General features: G+C 42.3%; 1 protein-coding gene across 1 annotated transcript in view; it reads left to right on the top strand.

Moving 5' to 3' along the window:
- The first annotated feature begins 3,205 nt into the window (after positions 1-3,205).
- ACOT9 (acyl-CoA thioesterase 9) overlaps positions 3,206-16,202 on the top strand; it is a 30,341-nt gene continuing 17,344 nt past the window's right edge. The window contains exons 1-5 of the mRNA XM_018043922.1: positions 3,206-3,406; positions 7,866-7,957; positions 9,933-9,978; positions 11,779-11,949; positions 12,173-12,210. Of these exons, the coding sequence (XP_017899411.1) occupies positions 3,387-3,406; positions 7,866-7,957; positions 9,933-9,978; positions 11,779-11,949; positions 12,173-12,210 (367 nt within the window). The 5' untranslated portion in view covers positions 3,206-3,386. The remainder of the gene's footprint in view (positions 3,407-7,865; positions 7,958-9,932; positions 9,979-11,778; positions 11,950-12,172; positions 12,211-16,202) is intronic.

Below are 16,202 nucleotides of genomic sequence, written 5' to 3' on the forward strand. Positions count from 1 at the left end.
ACTTAGGTGATTCTCACCACTACACAACTGTTGCCTGTTTCCTGGCCTGGTTTTGTGACCACTTTGCCTTCTATCCCTGCTACCCCAAATCTGGTATGGCATATACCAAATGTACACACCACCCCCCCCACCCTGCCACACACATACACAGATATCAGGGTTGCTGAGCTGTTTTAAGAATTTTACACAGGCTGCCAATTGAGAGAATTATAGACATGTGGATGAATGCTGGACTGGCTGGGTTTTAACAGGGGTTCCCTGAGGTTAGAACTAAGGTAAGCGGGCTAAGCGATGATGAGATGATTTTTTTGTTCTTTAAATAATATCTGCAGTGAGACATCTATGGGGTTGATTGCTCTGTACTCCTTTTCCAAGGAGAGCTCCATATCCGCATTTGAATGGCTACTTATGAAGATAGCCATATGAGTAGATTGTGACGTGTCCACGGGCCTGGGTGAGGAGGTTCCTGTTAAGTCAAATGGGCTAGTCATGTGACCTTGCCCTGCTGCCACAGTTGACCAGCTCAGGGGTGTGTACCTGATCCCACCTGGATCTACCTCTTTCAGGACTTTTTGTATTTGGGCTACAGATTTTTGGGATCAGTCTCCAAGCATGTGGATGTGGCTGTCATGGTAAAATGTAAAATTCAGGAGCTGCTTTGACCATGTGGAGGATGCCATTATATAGGGAAAAAAGAAAGAAGCCTGTGCACAAAGTAAAGCAAAGATAAGTGATGGAGAAAAAGCATCTTCATGGCATCAAGTCAGTGAGTCTAGCTGTTCCAGCCCAAAATGACACTATTTATACACTGAATCACCGATGGCTCAGTGGTAAAAAATCCATTTGCTAATGAAGGAGACTTGGGTTTGATCCCTGGGTCAGGAAGATCCCGTGGAGAAGGAAATGGCAACCCACTCCAGTATTCTTGCCTGGGAAATCTCATGAACAGAGAAGTCTGGTGGGCTGCAGTCCATGGGGTTGCAAAGACTCAGACACCACTGAACGACTAAACAACAATACACTGATTACAGGCTGATGAGAATGTGTCTGGCTGGAAAGTGACTTGATTGCACAAAATTATAAGCTATGCCTACCTATCATTATACCATCTATGTAACCTAAAAGATTCTCTTGCACTTAATTTTTCTCCCTGAACCTACTGTTGCCTCAACCAAAAGTTCAAGTAAAAACCAACAAGAAAGTGTAATTTGATAAAATATTTATTGCACCATGTTAGGTATGGTAGAGTCCAAAAAATATTGTTACCAAACCAAACCTGAGTCTGCTCACCTGACTGCTGGTAAAGCCAATCTACTGATATCGGGTTGTGGTGAAGGAAAGTATAGTGTTTATTGCAAGGTGCCCAAAGTGGTCTTTAAAGGCCATATTATAGGTGACATTGTAGGTGCCTGATCAGTGTGTGGACATTCTTCTGATTGGTTGGCAGTGAGGTAACAGTGGTATTTTGGGAGTTAACCATCATTAGCCTTCTGGTTCCAACTGATCTGGGGTCTAAGTGCTTGTAATCAACATTCAGGTGGGGGTTTTAGTATCTGCAAAAAAAAAAAATCAAGGATATGGCTCAGGATTTTATCTATCACTCTTGTGCTATGTGCTAAGTTGTTTTCAGTTGTGTCTGACTCTCTGTGACCGCATGGACGGTAGCCCGGCAGGCTCCTCTGTCCATGGGATTCTCTAGGTAAGAATACTGGAGTGGGTTGCCATGCCCTCCTCCAGGGGATCTTCCCAACCAAGGGATCGAGCCTGCATCTCTTATGTCTCCTGCATTGGTGGGTGGGTTCTTTATCACTAGTGCCACCAGGGAAGCCCCAGTAGCTCTTGAGGAGTAACTAAAAGTCCTTGACTTTGCTTTGTGGCTAAATTAATATTATTTTGTCTTGCTTGACTGTTTTCCTTTGCTTCTGTATTTTCTCACTTCTCCAGTTAAATTTGCTCCATGGAACTTGGGGCCGAGCTATGAGGCTAAAGCTTTTCTACAAATGAGAGGCAGGGGACATGGTGGGGGTGGGGGTAATGGGTTCCTGGGAAGGCCCTATAGGGTCCTGCTCTGTTTCAGTTGAACTGTCATAAAGCAAAACAACAACAACAACAACAACAACAACAAAACCCCAACACTGGAAAGGTATGGACAATATGAACAAAAAGAAAGGTGAGATCCATGCAGGCCAAAAGGAGAGTGGTATTTCAGGAGTTAACCATCATCTGGATGTGGGACTGATAAAAGCAGGGAAAGTTAGGTGGAGAGGAAAGAGGAAGCCAAAGACCATGGTCCATCTGTAATTCATAAATTGATTTTTTTAAAAGCCACCTTAATTAAAACTGACAATTTTTTAGTAAGCATGGGGTATCAGAAAAAGCATACAATATCGACCCTGCCTTATAGGAAATTACCATCTTCAAGGACAAAGCAAGACGTGCGTATATTTTGGAAAGATCCCTCTCATTTCCTTCTTTTCTTTCCTCCTTTGACCGCTTTATCACGTTTGAAACGATGCAATTTGCTAACTTGCTTGATGATTATAAGGTAAGCCTCCTAAGGGCAGGGAGTTTTGTCTGTTTTGCTGCATCTTCAGAATCTACAGAGTCCTGCACACTGCAAACAGCTGTATAAGAATTCGTTGAATGAACTGGAGAATCACAGCCTAGGGTAACATCGTCTTAATTTTCTGGCCTTGAATCTCTTGGGCGGGCCAAGATCTTCCACTGCCATACGCTAGGGGGCAGATCGAGATTAGAAAAGGAACAATTTTTTCCCCCGGAGGGCAGAGTTCTCAACCTTTGCTAACGTTAGCATCACCTGGGCTGCCTTTAGACATACTGCACCAGGATGCAGTATGATGCAGGATGATGATGTTCAGTCGCCAAGTCGTGTCCAACTCTACCTCTGACTAAATCAGCATCTCCAGAGGGTGGGGCCCTGAGTGGGATAACGGAGACAAGCTCCAAGGACGCGGCTGAACCTATCCTCTGCGTCACACTCCGGTGCCGCCCGGTGCATTTTATCCACAGTATTTGTGATAGGCCAGTGTCGTAGTTAGCAACACTTCCGCCGCTGCTGATTGAGCGGGAACCTGAGGGGAGACGGATTCCAGCTTCTCGCCAATGAGGGGGCCTGCAGGCGCAGCGTGGTCCCGCCCCCAGGCAACGAGGCCCCGCCCTTGGACAGCGAGACTCCGCTCCCGGACTGCGTAGCCCCGCCCCCAGCCCCCTTCCGCGGCCGTGGAGCAAGGGTGCGGTCCGGGTGAGGTCGGGTCTGGCGCCCGAGCGCTCTCCGTCTTCGCGCTTTACATTGCTTCGACTTCTCTCCACCGACCGGTGCGTGGGGCCCGGCTCTGTGGTCAGGTGTGCAGCGGCTGCCAAGCGCGATGAGGCGAGCGGCGCTGCGGTAGGTAGCCGGGCGCCTGGCGGGGCGCGGACCGGGGGCGCCCACTCCCTCCCTCGGCGCTCCTAGTGGGCCTGGGCGGAAGGAGCCGGCCGCAGCAGGCGGAACTAATGCCGGGGGCTTATGGGCAGAAAACAGGGTCGGGTAGGGAAGGGCACTAAGGTACCGTGACCCCGCCGGCTTCAGGTGGGGCACCGCACCCCCGACCGGCGCGTCTTCTGGCCGGAGTTTGATGATAAAAGTGAAGCGACACTTGAAGGGAGGAAGTTGGGCGTTCCCTGACGTTCCTTTTTCTTTGCTCATCTGGGGTGTAGTGTGGAGTTAGCCTTTTGTCGGAAGGCTGGAGTTTAGGATTGCATATTACTTTCATCGCCCTCTAAGCTTCTTTGCAGAGCATGTTTAAGGTTAAGTGCTTGACAGACTTGGACTCTGACTTGAGTGTGTTGTAATGTGGGTAGAGATTGCAGGGTACCTTCTGGCCTCTCAGGACCTCAGAACTGTGTGACTAGGTCCCCTGGTGCTGATTGAACTTTACTTTTACTGAGCAGCAAGACCCATAAGGCCAGGTAGGGGAGTGGCTTTGATTGGGCCACTTGGACAAGGAGGATGCCTTTTTGTGTAAGTCATCATCCCAGCGTGTCCAGTGACGGTTTAAAGCTTTAGACTCCAGAGCATGTCTGGCTCTCCCCCAACCCGCTGCACCGGAGCCCTCCAGCTGTTCCAAGATCTTTCTGCTTGGTTGCGTGCCAGGGGGGCGACGCTTGTTGCAGCCTCTGAATTCATCCTGCCACAGGTGTACCAGCCCCCCTGGTATGGCCCGCAGTGGTTCTGAGTGACGGTGATCCCCAGCCGTTCACTTGGGGGCCCTGAATCTCTCTCATTGTTTCTGTGGACCCTGCTGGCAGTTGAAAAAGGTTCTCTGCGTCTGTCTGTCTCTCATTTTCTCATTAACTTTGTTTTACTGCTTGAAGACAGGTTGAAGGTCATTAGGAGAAGAACCACAGTTGCCTTTAGCTTGTATTGACATGATGTGGCAGGTCTTGTACAATCTCCAGGGTTCTGTCCATGTGCCTTTTCCCAGGAAGCCTTCCTTGATCTCGCCTCTCCCCCATTCAGAAGTCCTTTTTTTTTTTTGCCGTGAGCTCCTTGTATACCTGCCATTCCTTTGTTCTGATTCTTGTAGACCCTCAAGCAGGTACTCTGGTAGTGTCTAGTGAGAGTACATAAATGAATACAGACTGTCTGGCATATTTAGGTTATTTGACTGGTAGGTTGTTTTTGTACTTTCTTTTTTTCCCCTTACTAGTGGAAGAGTCACTTATATTTGTTTAGTCTCTAAACTGAGGCATTTTTCCTAAGTGGAGGGCCTGTGAGTGTCATTGCCTGGTTTTGTACTGAAAACTCTTCCCAGACGCCCATCCTAAGCTTGGAACCCAGAACAGCTAAGACTTCTGTTCACACCTGCATGTGACTTTGGTGACTCCCTTCAGTAGCCATGGACAGGTTGGGTTCCTTCGTTTCCTTTCATTGGGAAGGTTCAATAATGGAGTCCTAGGGCCTGACTCTCCTAGAGGCCTCTTGACAGTTTCTTCTAAAGGCCTAGAGGTTTTGCTGTAATTAAGACTCCAGAGGGCTTATTGGGGAATAAACCAATAACTCAGGTACTGAGGTGTTAGGCAGTGGTTGAAGCATTCCACCGTGCCCCTCCTCCCCCCGAATCTCAGTGTCTCGTAGATAAAGAGAAATAGTCTGGAGTTATGAAAAGAGCAGCTTCCCAAATGTCTGGTGTATGTAGGGGGTGAGGAGGGATCAGAAGAACTTGGCTGTATACAGTGTGCTAGTTGACTGGCAGGGGAAAAGTCATCTAATTTCTTTGGGCCTTAGTTTTTCCAGGAGGTTGATCTGAATCACAATATTTTAAGTCTAGGGGCCCGTGGGGGTATCAAAAGGGAGTGGTCTGTGAACCATCTGAAATAATATATATCATTGTGTGTATCAATAAAATATATCCCCCCACCCCAGCTACTAGGCATGAGGGGCCACAGGTTTCATCAGATTATCAGTAGGGACAACATGAAATTGTAGTGAAAAGTTACAATACACTGAATATTCACAGGATAATAGAAATTTGTTATACTGATACATGATCAGTATAATTAATGATTTTTAAAAAGAGCATTCACATTAGGTCTTCATTGTGCTACAGGGATGTATTTCCACATTTTTTATGGCAGTGTGCAAAGAGCAGGGTTGCAGGACCAGGACCACAGTTTTCCAAATAATTTGACCCAAGTGTTTCTCTGTATTTATTAACTTTTTTTACTGTCTCCATTTGATACTCTATTCAGAGATGGTCCATTACAGTGCCTGGATTATTCCCAAACTTCTGGTCACTTTTGACTTTTAGGGGAGGCTCTGAAGAAGCATGCCTTTCTGGAATAGCTCATGTTTTTTTGAGGACTTGTCAATGTACTAGGCATGCCCCTCACAGGTTAATGTGTGTTAACTTCTCTATTTTACATATGAGGAGACTGAAGCTCAGAGAGGTTAGGTAACTTGCTCAGCTAACAAGCAGCATGGTCAGGCTCTTAACCTCTGTATGCTACACCGCTCTTCACTCAGGCAGAATGAGATAGTTTTCCTCAGTCTGCAGAAAATGCTGCTTCTTAAGGAACAAGACAGAATGCTTGTATAAATGTGTATTTACCCAAATATGTAGGATGAGTTGTATAGCTCCTGTTAGTCCGTGATTAGTATTTAAAGTTTTTACCCACTCACAGTCAGATCTCATTTCTTATATTGCGATCATCCCAGTTAATGTATTGAGGGCATGATTTTTTAATAGTGGCAATGGGAGAGTTTTAGCTTTTTCCAGTGTGCTTTTTAAAACCCAATATATTCAGTTGCAGAATAGTAGTTTCTGAGATGGGAGAACGAAGGACCACATGCTCTATTTCCTTCAGTGAGGGATTTGAACCTACAGAGTATACAGAAAGTGAAATAGTGAAAAAGTTCAGCTCATGTTCTGAGAAAATGCAAATTAGAAGGTCAGGAATAAGAAGATTGAAATATTAATCCACATATAAAAATACAGAAATGAAACATTTATTGGGAAAAGATAAACCAAAACTGTGTAAGGTAGAGTCTTGTTAGCTGTGTGACTGGAGAATAAACACAAAACCAAAACCTGAACCCTTTAGGAAGCGTTCTGGTCTTAGTGGATGAGCAGGGAGCATATCAGAAACAGTGTGATGTCTGGCTGGCTAAGGAGTTAATTTAGCCATTGAGCATGTGCTCCTTTCTGTATTCTTTGCAGTTAGAGTAGTTGACTTGGTGAAAGGACCAGGATTTGTTCTACTAGCACATGACTGAAAACTACATGGAGATTTTACCAGATATTTTTAGTCAGAGACCCTTTGTGGATGCTGTAATTCAGAAGAGAAATCTATAGTAAATTTGGACTCTAAAGAAAATAAGTTAGTTATTACTGAACCTGGCATTGCTGCTGCTAAGTTGCTTCAGTCGTGTCCGACTGTGCGATCCCCCGTCCCTGGGATTCTCCAGGCAAGAACACTGGAGTGGGTTGCCATTTCCTTCTCCAATGCATCAAAGTGAAAAGTGAAAGGGAAGTCGCTCAGTCGTGTCCAACTCTTAGAGACCCCATGGATGGCAGCCTACCAGGCTCCTCTGTCCATGGGATTTTCCAGGCAAGCGTACTGGAGTGGGTTGCCGTTAGGGAGTAAGAATTTACTAGTCACTTGAGTTGGAATGAATAACAATATCTGGGGTTCTTGACGTTTTCAATGCCTTGCCTTAGTCCACTGGGCCCTCAACAGATCACTCTGTCAGTCCCTGATACTATATGTGTGTTATCCCTGATAGCAGAGTGTGTGGTTAGGAGTCAAAACTTACGTACTAGCCAAAATCAAGTTAAACAGTTTGTTTTGGGGGAACAGGTTAAGAATATTTGGGTGAATACCTTGGCTTTTATTCCATTGGGGAGTAGGAAATTTCTGCCTAAGTACAATAAATATTCTCTTTGAGTAACCCTGGAAAGGGTTAATTCTGTTTTCAAAGCTGATTGACTTTTAATTGGGTTTAGTTTATTTATTGAGGAAGTATGGTATGACAATAACAAAATATTTTTTGTTTACTCAGCTGTTTACCAAATAGATTTTGGGCTTCTGAAGGTAATAAGTTAGAACCATGAAACCTGGTTGATATCTTTTATTTATTTATTTTGTAGATTGTTAACCTAATTTACTCTCATTGGAGAGATGGTTTATGGTGTAGCCTCATAAGCAAATATACATACACTTGAGAAACAACTGCAGACACTGTAAAGACAGTATTTACTAAGAGTGTGCAATGGCAAAGTGCTCCAGAGGAGGCACAGGTCTTTGGAATTGCGAAGAAAGAAGCCGTGGAACCTTCTCTAAGTGTGTTTCTTCTTGTTTTATAGGCTTTGTACCCTGAGCAAGGGCCTGCTTGCTCCCAGCAGAGGACTGACTCAAGAACCTCAGAACCCGGAAAATGTCTTCCACATCCGTGAAGGCAAGCATGAGTACTTACCTTTTAGGCCCATATAGGGGAAAAAAAAAACAAACCCTGTTTTATTTGAGAGGCATGTAGGTAGACAGTTAGGGCAAATGACGCATAGTAAAGGTTGCTTTTTCATAAGATTCTCATTTAGAAAATGACCAGGATAGCTTTGGATAGAAATCACATTCAGAATTTGACCTTTGGTTCCTTAGGGACCAAGCTTTTAGTTAAGTGATTTTTACATCCTCTGTGTAGGTACTGTGAAGGCATGGAAAAAACATATAATTCATGAGCAAGAGACAGGCCCTTCAGTTGTACCAACTAAAGACTCCTAGTCTGTAGTTTTGTTAGAGGTATCCTATTAATCTATGGTTAATCAAAGTTAGTTTCAGTTACTAACACGATATGCAAACTATGGATGTCTGTGTCAGTGTAGGAATATTCATTATAATGAAAATTATGGCTTCTTTAAAGGATCCAAATATATATATATGTGTATATATATATACACAAAATTTAAAATTTGCTTTGTTTTCTTGGCCCTCAGCACCTGCCTCTCTTCTTAAACTCATTATAAACTAATAATAATCATTTTTTATCACTGAGTGTCAGTAATCTGTGTACTATTTGGGATACTTTCTATCCATTCTTTTATTTAAAGGACTTGGGAGGGAAAAAAAGTCAGAAATAAGACTAATTTACTAATGGATATTTTTGGCACAGTACTCTATGGTTTAATTGTAATTAGTGTTTGGACCTAATTTATGGTATATAACAGTTGGGTTTTTTTGCCACACTGTGTGGCTTGCGGGATCTTAGTCCCCTGACCAGAGATTGAACTCAGGCCCCAGCAATGAAAGTACAAAGTTCTAACCACTGGACCACCAAGGAATTTGCTATAACAGTTGTTTGATAGAAAAATCAACCACTTTTTAATGAAAAGTAAAATGCATGTTCATCTAACCATATTTGGTTTTGATCACTTAGTTTTTGAAGGAACAAGGATTGCTGTAGGTAATTTTCTGTAACCGGAATGTATATTTTAAAATGCTAGATGACAATGCATGAACTCAAAACATTATTTAAAATCCTATAGATTTATTTTCTAATGTTGACTAACTACTGTTTAATCTTAATTTATTTCCCCTTTATCCATATAGCATGTTCACCTATACATGTGAATCATGGTGTGTGTGTGGTAATTGGTATCAACTCTTTTTTTAAGTGCTTAAATTTTTTTTGCAATAATTTATTCTTGCAATATGGGGCAATGGGCATTAACTAAACTTAAATTGCTTTCTTTGCCTTTCCTTTTTTGCTTCATTTTCCTTGCCTCAACTTTTCTAACATTTAGGCTAATATAAATGTATGAGAAATCAATTAGAGTGAGACTCAAATTTTGATATTAGTCCCACTGCCTATAAGAGGATAGGCTGGGATTCTGTTCATAATGTCTTCATCATAAAGGGACTCCTACTGATGCTGATACACAGCCTCATCTGATGAATAATTGGAGTTACCCTTTTCTGCTTATTTATAAGGAAAAAACTTTGGGTTTTTCCGTATCATCTTATGGAAAACCCGAACTTTTTGGCCAGCCCAATAAATCCCAGTGATTGACACAGGATATTCTTTTCTGCACTAAGGAAGGAGAAGGAAATGGCAACCCACTCCAGTGTTCTTGCCTAGAGAATCCCGTGGACGGAGGAGCCTGGTGGGCTGCTGTCCATAGGGTCGCACAGAGTCAGACGCGACTGAAGCGACTTAGCAGCGGCAGCAGCACTAAGGAAACAGTAATTGTTTTAAGTTTTGGGGACCCAGAGGCCTGATCCCTTCCCTGAGCTGTTTGTTTATGGCATTAAATGGAAATTCATAGCTCTTTGAATATTTTGAATGCATGACTCACTTTTTGGAGTTCTGGAGCTCATTGCCGTAATCCAGTGCTCACCTTCTTAGTTTCATGGAATGACCTCTATTTTTGTTTCAGTTCGAGATAAGTTGCGGGAGATAGTAGGAGCATCCACAAACTGGAGGTATGCACTCTGTTCATTCGTTCTTCTATCCCTGGAGTGGTATGCCAGGCTTATTTAGGCTCAGTCGATGCTCCCATTATAGGAATGGGGGAAACCCATTGTTAAGAAATGGATTGAGAGGTTTTTTCACTTGGGGGAGAAGATCAACATTCCAACATACTCATCAGTTGATGCTTTGTTGTCGTAAAATCATGTAATTTACATGTACTCTACATTTTTCAAAGTGCATTCAGGTATATTACCTCACTGATTGTCAGTGAAACTTAGGACACGCTTATGACATATGTTTCTGTTCCTTTTTTGTATATGATGAGACTGAAACTCAGACATTGAACGATCGAGTGCTGGGGTTTGGAACTTGAACCCAAGTTTCCTGGTTTATCTGTTTCATGAAGCATGACTCCTTTATTGCTTCTTATGAGTTCATAATTAACCAGGTCTCCCATACAATCTTTGTCTCTCAGTATTTCCTTATTGTAAAATAGGGTAGAATCCTTCTTGGTATACAGAATTTTGAGGCTAAAATGAGATAAACAGAAAGCAAAATAATAATCTATTATTGGTATAAAAATTACCTAATAACTTCTTTTTATCTCATTTTATGAAAAATTTCAAATTACTGAAAAGTGGAAAAAATGAATACCTTTTGTTCCCACCATCTGAATTGGGTGCTTAGGAACATTTTTCCAAATTTGCCAGTTTACATATACTGGCTATATAGGTTCATGACACTTCAGCTCCAGTTATGTTCCAGTACATCTCTAATAAATAAATATATTTTCTTATGTAACAAAATAAGCAGTTGTAAATCTCCAATAAGTAAGATGCTCTCTCCTGTGGTGAAATTGACAGTAATTCCCTAATAGTATATTATTCATCCGTATTCAGCATTCCTCCATTGTTCCCCACATTTTTTTAATAACTTTTAGTAAAAATCAAGATCCAGTAAACAATTGCATGCTTATGACTCTCTAGTCTCCCCTAATGTAGAATAATAATTACCCCTGCCTCCTTTTTAATCCCTATGAGTTTAAAGAGGCCAAGCCATTTGTCTTATTGAATGTTCCATATTCTGGATTTATCTGGTTCCATTTGTAGGCTTCACCTTTCTGGCAGTTATACTTCATAAGTAAGCTTAGAAAGACAACTTAATGAATGATACTGTGAACATTTTAGTTCCCTATCCCCTTGTGTCTCTCTTCTCTTCCACCTTAATTGTCTCTTCTTTTTCTTCCCTGTCTCCTTTTCATATTATTTTCCTCTTTACCTTTTGGTCTGCCTTCCAAACTTCTTTTGGATATACTCCATTTTTCCTCCTCTGTCTCTCTTTCCTGAAATTGAAGGCAGAGAGAGAGAGAGAGAGCTGGGGCACAGAAAAAACGAGACTTGTCCAGGTGAGAAATGGGAATGTGGAGTTCAGTGGCCATGTTGTTCTTTAGTGCATTTACATATATTTTAATATATATATATATAATTATGTCCATTTCTGTGTTTTTAGTTTGATTTTTAAGATTCTATTCTTTCAATACACTTTTTGATGAGGGTGAATGTATCATTCATTTGGATATATCTGTATCACTTATATTTTTCTTATCTACTAGGCTGAGAAATTTTAAAAGAAATTTTTAATTTCACCAAGTGGCAGGTGGGAAGGGAGGGAAGGAAGGGAAGGAAAAGGAGATGAGGTAGGTCCAGACCTGCTCTTTCCTTCTTTCATGGTGTCTGATGGGCCTGTATAGCACTGAAATTGTGGGAGAGCAGGTTCCTGTGTTTTATGAAGCTTGTATCCTTTCTTCTCAGAGACCATGTGAAAGCAATGGAGGAAAGAAAACTACTTCATAGTTTCCTGGCTAAGTCACAAAAAGGACTGCCTCCTAGGACCATGAAAGACAGTTACATTGAAGTTTTCTTGCCTTTGGGCAGTCAGCCTGAATTACGAGAGAAATATTTGACTGTTCAAAACACTGTAAGGTAACACAGCAGTATTTTTGCTTGTGCCATTTGTTTTTATTTTATTTCCTTTCTTTGTTATAACTTTGAGATCCATTCACTTAAATGTGTGATTCTCTGATTTTTAATATATTCAGAGAATTGTACAATTTTACTAGATATTTATCAGCCCATGATGTGTTATTTTTTTTTAAAGGGTGATCATCATGATTTTCATTTCATCACAGTTTTCTTTATTTTACAGGTTTGGCAGGATTCTTGAGGATCTTGACAGCCTAGGAGGTACTGATATTTTACTATTTTTGAATAGGGACTTACATCAATGCATTGATGCCTCTGGCTGGAAAAGGTCTTTTTTTTCTTTAACTTGCACAGATGAAGATATTCTAAAAGAGCAGAAAAAGAATGGCATCTGTACTAATTCTGAATTGTCATAATTAATTAAATTTACCGAAAAGTGGCAGAGTACAAGGAGTTGTTCTTCCCTGAATCATGTGAGAGTATGTTGATGACACGATGCACATCAGCCCCAAATATTTTCACATGTGGTTCCTACAAACAAGGACATTCTTCTTCATTAACTACAAGATAACCCTCAAAATCAAGAAATTAACAGTGACGTTTAGACAGTCTAATCCTCAGAGCCCATTCAACTTTGGCCAGACGTCCTTTACAGCAGGAGGATCCACTTCTGAATCATGTATTGTGTTTAGTTGTTGTGTCATAGATAGTTCGTCAGTCTTTCCCTGACTTTCATGACCTTGATACTCCTGAAGGTTATGCGCCAGTTCTTTTGTGGAATTTCTTTTTATTTGGTTTTGTTTGATGCTTCCCCAAGATTAGGTATGGGACATGCGTGTTCGACTGGAGTGACATAGAAGGGGTGCTGTGTTTCTGTTGCATCTTAGCAGGTAGTGCATAATTCTAATTTGTCCTATTCCTGTGATGTTATCTTTGATTCCTTGGTGAAGGTGGTGTCTGCCAGGTTTCTTTGCTGTAAAGTTAGTCTTTTCCCCTTTTTAATTAATAAGTACCTTGTTGGGACTTGTGAAAATCACATTCCTCATCAGACTTTTATCAATTATTTTGAACTCAGTAGGGACTCAGGGATTCCTGTGTTAGTGAATGGATTAGAATGTATTTCTGTCGTCTGTTTTGATGTTCAAATTGTCCCAGGACTGTTTCAGTCCCTTCATGCTGACTTCTGCGGTTTTTTCTGTTTTTTTTTTTTTCTTTCTTTCTTTCTTGGATGTGTCCCCGTCATTCTCTGAGCACTTCCTCACTTCTTGGCACAAGATCTTCTAGGCTCATTTCTACTTTTTGTGTTCCAGTCCTGGAATCAGCCAAATCTCTGAGGAGCCCTGGATCTTTTTAATGGAGAAACCAAGATCTGGGTGCTGGAGTGGTCATCGTTGCTGGGGTATCACTATTCCAATGCCCTTTTAGTATGTGAGCTGGGGAATATATGCACATACATGTTCATTTCCATTTATACCTGCCTGCCAATCTATCTCTTCTCTTCTTCCCATCTGTCTATATCTCTGTCTGTTGGAACCCTGGGTTCATACTGATAGTCCCAATTCTAATCCAGCCACAGGTCCATTCTTTATTCCTCCTTTTTCACATTTGTAATTCTCTTCTCCAGCTGGCTCCATTATCCAGAATATAATTACTTATTTGATCAGTTCCCCTGTATATAGCCAGTTTCACGTGACTGCCACCTCAAAATCCTCCTGGATGCTCCCCTCACCTCGCTGGGGTGCTGCTCTGTACCAGGTCACCCTCTGCAGGTCACCGTCCTCATTGTGCTTGGGCTGCAGCTTGCTGGGCCATGGCTCTCATTGCCTCACGGTGTGTCCTCCTGACCCCACGTGGGCTTCAGCACTCGATTTGGGGCTGTGCTGCTTGCTCCTACTGAATGGCCTTTGGACTGAACTGTTGGGAAAGCATTTAAAGAAAAGCTCTGTTAATCTTTAAAATAGAGACGTAAATCCGTTGTTGGGCTTACACCTAGTTAACGTTTTTCTTGAAATTAATAAACTTGCTTAAAAATTCATAAGTTAGTTAATGTTAGTCACTCAGTTGTGTCTGACTGTATGTGACACTGTGGACAGTAGCCCGCCAGGCTCCTCTGTCCATGGAATTCTCCAGGCAAGAATACTGGAGTGGGTTGCCATTTCCTTCTCTGGGGGATCTTCCCAACCCAGGAATCGAACCCAGGTCTTTCGCTTTGCAAGCAGACGCTTTAACCTCTGAGCCGAATAAATGGGCTTCCCTGGTGGCTCAGATGATGAAGAATCTGCCTGCAGTGTCTGCCAGTGAAGGAGACACTGGTTTGATAGCTGGGTTGGAGAATTCCATGGACAGAGGAATCTGGCAGGCTGCAGTCCAGGGGGTCACAAAGAGTTGGGCATGACTGAGTGACTAACACTTAGCTTAAATACGCAAACACCCCTGCCACTATGCTGTTTTTCTTCATCACCTCATGTAGATGGCTAGTCCCTTTTCCTTGTTCATTTGATACTGTTCCATCCCTTTCTTTAAGAAACTCGCCTTTTATCACATACACTTTGTCCCTCGTATCTCAAGCCTTTGGTCAACTTCACTTTTCCCTCAGTTTCTAAACATATTCAAGGCTGTTAATGAAAAATAGGTAAAATCCCCTTCCCTTATAGCGCTCTCCAGTTTTCTTTCCCTCTCACTTGAGAGCTAACTTTGTGTTCTGGCTTCTGCTCCTCTGTGTCATTGAGCTGATCATGCCAAGCAGTCTGTTGCTGCCTTACTGTGTGATCTCACAGGTGCTTCTTGGCATACCTGACCCCTTTGCAGCTCCTGACAATGTCGAACTCACCTGTGGGCGTTGGCGATATTTCCTCCCACCTCTCAGGCTGCTGCTTCCCAGTCTCCTTTGTAACTTCCTCTTTCTCTGTTGATCCTTTAAATGTTGCTGATCCCCAGGGTGTTGTCTTCTGCCCCTTTTTGTTGTTGATAGATGCACTTTCTCTATAAATCTCGAATCCCAGTGCTTCAACTGTTCTCAGTATTGCTGAGTTGTTCAGTCGTGTTCTACCCCGTGGATACCAGGCTTCCCTGTCCTTCGCCATCTCACGGAATTTGCTCAAACTCATGTCCATTGAGTCGGTGATGCCATCCAACCATCTCATCCTCTGTCGTCCCCTTCTCCTCCTATATTAGCTGTATTTATTTCATTAAAATGTACTTAAATAAAAACCAGTATAAAGAGGCACAAATATGAGAACAGGAAAAATTCACCATGAAAATATAAAAAGTCCAAACCTGCTTGCATGTAGTAATAGTCTTAGTTCAAAATGAATTGCTGAATTTGACTGCTTTAAATTGAAAAACTCCCATATGACCAAAGATACTGTTAACAACAACAACAAAAACCCTAGCACAGGTCTGCAAGAAAGAGTAACCAAAAAGAAGAATGAAGAAAATAATAAACTATATAAAAGGGTTACTACAAATGAATAAGAAAAAGATAAAGAAGCTAACCCAAAATGGGGGCTTCCCTGGTGGCTCAGTGATAAGGAATCCACTTGCTAATGCAGGGGACACAGGTTTAATCCCGAGTCCAGGATGATCCCACATCCCACAGAGCAGCTAAGCCCTTGTACCACAACTGCTGAGCCCACGTGCCACAGTGACTGAGGCCCACTCGCCTGGAGCCTGTGCTCCACAAGAGAATCTCTGTCGTCCTCTTCTCCTTCGGCCTTCAATCTTTCCCAGCCTCGGGGTCTCTTTGTATCAGGTGGCCAAGTACTGGAGCTTCAGTATCAGTCCTCCCAATGAATATTCAGGGTTGATTTCCTTTAGAATTGACTGGTTTGATCTACTTGCTGTTCAAGGGACTCTCAAGAGTCTTCTCCAAAACCATGGTTCAAAAGCATCAATTCTAGTATGGGAGCTATATAAGATACATTTCCTGGCCTGCTCTTGTGAGTTGCAGACCAGTTTGTCCTGCCTTTTGGCCATCTTCATTTGGATCTGCCATGGACTTCCTGAATTCAGTGTGTTGAAAATAGTCCACTCTGCTCTTCCTGTGTATATCCTTTTTCTTAGTGAATGGTACATCGTCTTCACTCATGCAAGTTAGATACCTGAGTTAATTTAAGTCTTGTCAAACCTGCTTTCTTCTTAGCTCTTGGATCTTTTCTCTTGTCTTCATTTCCACTAATGTGCCGTAGGTCAGACACTTACAGTTTCCTTTCTGGGTACCATAAAGGTTTGTAAATGGAGTTTCTTGCCTTTTG

The sequence above is a fragment of the Capra hircus genome, assembly GCF_001704415.2.
Source record: "Capra hircus breed San Clemente chromosome X unlocalized genomic scaffold, ASM170441v1, whole genome shotgun sequence".
Lineage (NCBI taxonomy): Eukaryota > Metazoa > Chordata > Mammalia > Artiodactyla > Bovidae > Capra > Capra hircus.